This window comes from Alosa alosa, chromosome 8 (assembly GCF_017589495.1).
Source record: "Alosa alosa isolate M-15738 ecotype Scorff River chromosome 8, AALO_Geno_1.1, whole genome shotgun sequence".
Taxonomy (NCBI): Eukaryota; Metazoa; Chordata; class Actinopteri; order Clupeiformes; family Clupeidae; genus Alosa; species Alosa alosa.
Genome location: NC_063196.1, coordinates 5492141 through 5498930, shown reverse-complemented (window position 1 = coordinate 5498930; position 6790 = coordinate 5492141). Strand labels below are relative to the sequence as shown.

The 6790-nt window shown below is 44.8% G+C and overlaps 1 protein-coding gene across 1 annotated transcript; it reads right to left on the bottom strand.

The window, feature by feature from the left end:
* Positions 1-236: 236 nt before the first annotated feature.
* LOC125299664 (thyroxine 5-deiodinase-like) lies at positions 237-2366 on the bottom strand. Its single transcript, XM_048251038.1, has one exon. It carries the CDS (start codon positions 1604-1606, stop codon positions 803-805), a length of 804 nt encoding a protein of 267 aa, XP_048106995.1. The 5' UTR covers positions 1607-2366; the 3' UTR covers positions 237-802.
* Positions 2367-6790: the final 4424 nt, after the last annotated feature.

The window sequence follows — 6790 nt, the reverse complement described above, 5'->3', positions numbered from 1 at the left end:
ACTAAATTATAAATATGCTGACCTCTAATCTAAGGCAGTCCCGTGGGCTATGTCACCAAAATTCTTACAAACTTATTTGCTGAAACTGAATAAAGATTTTCTTTATCTTTGTTTAACCCCGGAATTTTGTCTAACTATAATCACACCCTTGTCAATATTCCAATAAAATCTCTCCCAAGACTCTCCTTCACGGACAGACGGATCCATGTGACATATGAGCGACTGTTCAGGCAGCATTGTCAATTCTAACATTTATTTAAAAATAGGCTAATTTTCTGATCGGCAAAATAGACATAATTTACAAAACATTGTTTGGCAATTGATCATGTTGACATTGGCTGATCACCGAGTTATCGAGTGTTTAAATCCATCAGTATCGGTTTTCTGGTGAGAAACCTTTTAAAAACCGAACTTCACAACAACACAGGAGCACTCAGACTCAGCCTCATGGCAACAGAAACGCGCGCCCACTCTCACATACATACATACACACATACAGAATATAAAAATAAAATACAATCAGGGGATCAATAAACTGCGGGTGCAAACAATGAGGAAATATTAATTTTCACGCACTGTAAACATAGGGACATTTTTTAACAAAACGAACAAGGGCAACACAATCACAACAGCTTATCATGCGTTCGCGTTACCACTCTAAATAGAACACAACTTCCACAAGACTTTTAAACAAAACAAAATATGTCGTTCACCAGTCATAGCAGCTTGGTGGCCCTAAATTCATATTTTCTCTGATGCACCATTCTTTTGAACGTAGATTAAATAACGATTTAAATTCACATTAAACGTGAACAACCACAGTTCTGGAATTATCAAGGGTGTTCCGGTATTGCTCGAGCCAATTTTTCAGCTCCGAGATCCGGTATCCCTCCGGACCTCTACCTCCCTGAAAAACAACCTTTTCATCCTTAAGGATGTAAAGTCTCTCAAAATATGCCCCGTAAGCTGCATTGGATGTATTCTCCATGGTATCGACCACCACGACGATGGCAGGAGTCTCCAGATGCATAAGCTTTGCGGCTTTCAGCCTGTCATCCAGACTCTGGTGTTTGGGAATCTGGTATGGAGCGTCGGTGCTCACCCATCCATCTGACGGATGTGCCTCCTCGATATATACAAGCAGAGAGTCTGCAATGTCCGCATACTGACTGACGACCCGTTGGAAGGCTGACAGACGCGTCATAAACGGCGGTCAGGAGCAGCTGCCGAAGTTTAGAATGAGTGGTCTGCGTCCCCGCGCATAGTCCAGAATGCGCGTTCGCTTACGAGGGTGAAGCTGAACTACTTCGGTGTTCGGCGCGCTATATCCCAGGTGTGCCGATTTGAAAAGGTCCAGTTTTTGGCCGTACCAGACGGCGCGGAGCGACTCCCATGTAAACATTTTGTTCGAGTCGGACACGCACACTGGGGGATCGTCGGCATTTGTCTCCTGTTCCCTCACCTTCATCAGGACCTTCCGTCTGATGCAGAGGAAGTCGAGAAGCCACAACATCAAAGCCGCCAGCAAAAAGCGGGGGAAGAGCAGCAGGCATACGGTTGCGTACCTCAGCACCCGCGCCGTTTGGACACCTGCAGACAGCTGCATCTCCGTTACCCTCCGGCCGGGGAGACAATCGTGTCGGTTACCTCTCTCCCATCTACTTCGACACCCTCTGCCTAAAGTTCTGCTTTTATAGGACTAGTAAGGATTTGAATGAAAAACAACACGCCTCCACACCCGGTCCGCCTCCTCACATGGAGGGGATTACCTCCCGTCAACTCTTGCGTTGTGTGGTGTGTGGTTGAGGGAGACGGAGAGAGAAAGACAGAGAAAGCGAGAGAGAGGGAGAGAGGGGGAGAGGGAGGGGGGTCAGTGTCTTCCAGTGTATCATGCGTAAACTGGAAGTTAATATAAAATGAGAGTTACTCTTCTTCAATGAAACCAAACAGCTTACGTGGTGGTGGTAGACTGCAAGGCTTCAAGGAGAAAAAAAAATGATTTCTTAATTTGGCTTGAGTAATGTTGCGACAAGGAATAACTGGCTTAGCGCAGTGAATCTCATTACTCGGTTAGGAATTGCGGCTAAGTGTAGGCTTACATTTGAAGCCTAGTGGAATTAATCGGTTCAATTGCCGTAAAAGTTTATACATATTTGTGGAGATATTGCGTTAATTCCTCAAGCACATGTGTTGCATTCAAATAACGGGGGGTGGCCAGTGAATGTTTTGGAATCCTTAATAAGTAGCCTACCCAGTGGCATATGTCAACCAATTGCTTCAGAATTCGTACACTGGGTGGCGCAGGCGTGTAGCCTCGTGAGCATAAAGATAATTGCGTGTGGGGTGCGTTTTTTTCTCGTCATGTGTTCTATAACCGTTAATAAATAACATAACCTACAATTTTGGGAAATTATTATTACACAGTAGCTGTGTGATCAGAATAGTTGTTTGCCATTTTTGCCTCGTCCTATCATAAAATATCTGTGCAATTCAACTTGCAATTAGGCTACAATTACAACTGCAAATGTTGGACAAAACGAAACAGTGTTGGCAGAACTTATATCACCATAGGCTAGACTCCTGTAACAGTGAAAATCGCACCACTTTCTTGCACCCATTGTGAAACCCTCTTATAGCATATGAACTAAAAATGAAAGGCCTTGCTCTAGACAAGGCAATGCTTTGGTCATTGTCGAATTGTCGTTCAGAACTCAGACACTGCCTTATGGACAGGTTTCTTTTTCTAGCCAACTCACATCACAGCTCTTTTGCAACTCAAGAACAGGACTGCATTTGCAATGCTGTAAAATACATATAACTGCAAGCAAAAATAGGTTAACATGTCAGAGGTAAAAAATGTTACCCATATTCACTTGATCGTCAATGTGGAGGCTAATGTGAAACAATTAAATAAATGTCGCCTTGTTTATGTGCCTGTAACGTGATTGATGGTGTAGCCTGTCCGTGGGCCATCTGGGACCGAATAGAGTAGGGAGGGACAGACATTTGATCGATAGTTCTGTTTTATTGGGGAATAATACAGACTGAAACCAAAGGACACACGGGGTTGTGGTAACATGAACGGTTCCATGTCCAGTAGGCTACTTAATCTGTCTGCCACTGTACTGTTTGCGTCACTAATAGCAGTGCACTCCCGAATGTCACCACGGGTGATTAACTCAGGTGTGGACACTAAATTGGACAACAGAGGTGCAGGTTGGCTAAACTCGTTATTTGACTGGGCGTGTTGAGAATAAGAGTGGTCAACGGGATGTGATGGAGTTTAGACTGGGGGAAAGGCTACACCACCCAGCCACGGACGACGAGTAACTTATCCACCGCTGCCGGTGCTATATACTGTACCTTTATTGCCCCATGACTCCGACAGCGCAACGCCGAGGAAACTCCGGGATGCGAGAGCACGTTTAGTTTCTACCAGAGGTGCACGTTCGACCCAAGACCATCTTTACGCGTTCATAACTCGAACTGAACACACACACACTCTCTTTCATCATCACAAACCTGGTCCCAGTAGGCCATGAATCCTCTGGATGTCCCTCTGTCACAGCATGCATGTCCTCCTGCTCCCTCTCTTGTTAAGACCAAGTTTATACATAGGGTAAGCCTATTCTGAAAAACGGATTTTTCCAATGTCTCCATTTTGGTGGAGATTTCAGAAATAATGGTTTTCAGTGATAAAAACTCCCTTTTCGTGTAAATGAAACCGTTTTTCCTACGCGTAAACGTGGTCTACGAGTTTGCTTGATACTCCTCCAACCTCTGTCTCTCTCCACTTCCTGCTCCTCAGCTCTCTCCTCAATTCCTTTATCATCTACTCTGTCATTTTTTGTATTGAGAGGAACATAAAAGGAATATCCTTTTTCTTTACATGATTACAAGCATTTCGGAGAGTGGGTGCGCACATCCAAAGTAAAGTTTTCTGCAGGTGCCAGACAATAGTGTCAGACAGTAGAAAAAGTGTGGCCTGCACACTGCAACTGCTCCAAAATATAAACTTTATTAATTTAAAAGCAACGTTTCGATCCCCTTGGATCTTCGTCAGGCATGTGCAGACATGTTTACTCGGAATAGTTTGCCTATGAGGACAATACAGTACCTATTCTTTTAACTAACCCATGTTGACAGCTTCATGCTAGTTATGTTAGGATATAGTTAGCTAATTGTTTTCCACATTCTCTGTCAAAGGGCACTCGGATGATTTTTGACCTAAATTAAAAGTGTCACTGGAATGTAGGTAGGTAGTGTTGCAAAACTGTTGGGTTGTTGAAGTCTGTCAGGTCAAGTAAACAGACCATTCAAATAATACTGTTTGGATTACATATGAGTTGGTTCAACATCGTAAACAACTAATCTATTTGACTCACAACTCTGCTTTGAAAATCCCTTTTTAGATTATTTATTGATGGATCAGTGTATCAATTATTTTCATAATTTCACTTTTTATCACCATTTACAGTGGCAAATCAATGACATATTTTCTTACTTTTTCAGTGACACCTGCGGTCCTCCATAACACATAGGCAGTTTAATAAACACTAATAAAACATGATATTTCACCATATCTGCTCGCGGACTACTACGGATAGCTTGTGAAGTACCAGTGGTCCACAGACCACGGTTTGAGAAATGCAGTTGTAGCCTATTGCATAGCCTTGCATTCAACAGATAGTTGGGTGTAGTGAATCCAGATAGCTGTGTCGTGAAAGTACTCCTGGAAGCTCCAGCAGATTTAGTCCAGGCGAGGCTAAATATATCCTCACCCTCAGAGACCCTCAAACATCCTGAGGTAAGGTGTGCCTTAGTCCCTTGGGCACCATGGGGTGCAGATGATGTGTAATATGACCTCTCTCACAGTCTCTGGTGTAAGCACATACATCAGAGGTGAGCAGGCTACACTCAGTGTAGGCAGTGCGAGTCGTTTGTTATTGAGAAGATGAGAGAGAATTCCTCTGTTGTGCTGCTTTTGTGTAACCTGACCCTAGCCAGATGAATTTCGTTCCACTTAGCTCCGCCTAGCTTCACTCACATCCATCTGGGACCTCTTCCATTGAGAGTGATTTCTGCAACCGACTTTATGGTTCAGCCAATCAGAACGCAGGGTGGGAGTTTCATAGATGTGACATAGCGTAGAAGCGACTGTGGCCCCATGGGCAAACACAAGCCATCTGAATGACCGTCATGGAGACTGAGCGGGCTCTCTGCCTTTTGGGCCAGCCTTCTGCTCGCTGTCTCACAACGCTGCGGTACGGCTGTGTGTAATTTTTACACGCTATATACAGAGCTACAGACAGAGACAAGGAAGCTCCTGTTTCATAAGGCTCTCCCTGTACCCTCACCTCACCCCACACAGTCCCAAACGGGGCTATTTTTAGCACGACGGAGGGAGGAAAGGCCTTGACTTGCTTCTCTGGCTTCGTCTCCAGTTTGTTTGTTGTCAGATCCCCTGATCCACAAGCTGCTTTGTCATCTCTACCTTTTTCTACACAGGACTTCTGTTCCTCTCAAAATGCTGTTCGACCCTGACCTAGTATAAGTATAAGTAGACTGTATATAAAGTAGAGAAATTTGGTCTCTGCATTTATCCCAATCCGTGAATTAGTGAAACACACTCAGCACACAGTGAGGTGAAGCACACACTAATCCCGGTGCAGTGAGCTACCTGCAACAACAGCAGCACTCAGGGAGCAGTGAGGGGTTAGGTGCCTTGCTTAAGGGCACTTCAGCCGTGCCTACTGGTCGGGGTTCGAACCGGCAGCCCTCCGTTTACAAGTCCGAAGCGCTAACCAGTAGGCCACGGCTGCCCCTGACCTGGCGAACTATGACATATTCCTCAATTGTTTGTTTTTTTATTCCCCCACTATCCCCACCTTTTGTTTGTTTGTTTTTGTTTTGCTGAACCCTGTGCTGCATGCAGCTAATGTGGGCTAGAGGAAATCAGCTGAGGATGGGCGAGAATAGAGAACACAGCCCTCAGCCGCTCCACTGAGAGCTATACTCTCTCATACCGCACATCCCAGTACTGAAACAATACATACAGCAAGTCCCATTACAGAGACAATGCAGCACATCCTAGCACGCATCAGTACAGAGAACATATGACATCCCAGTATAGAGACCATACATGTAGCATGTCCCATTACCGAGACCATACAGCATGGCCAAATACAGATACCGTACATACAGCACGCACCAATACAGAAACATATAGCACATCCCAGTATTCAATTCAATTCAAATCACTTTATTCATCCCCGGGGGGCAATTAAATAGTATAGAATAGTATAGAAAACATATAGCACCATCAAAACATCAGACAGACATCTCCCTCCCAAGAAAACTCCACAGAGAGTCATTCACTCATATAGCATTGCCGCTACAGAGGCTTACATCTCTCTTTAGAAAACTCCACAGCACAGCTCTGTACACAGACATCAAACATAAGATATGTCTCTGATAGAAAACCTGTCAACGTCATGTCCACATACACAAACACACCACATTAACTGTTGGAATTACAGTATTACAATGACCAATCTTGCTAGGGGGAAGCTGTTGACAGAGCTGTCTGGCAGATGGTGGGCATGCCCAGTGCAACAGAAGCTGCTGGCAGATCCAGCTGTGGTGAGGACTTCAAGATCAGCTGCTGACCCTCACCACTGTGCACCCAGCTGCTGATCCCTAGTGGCAAGAGAAGAGCATCTCAGCAAGGCGCAATGAGAAGAGGCCACCCAAAGCGTACTTTACATCTCCACTCGGCACAGCAGATCTC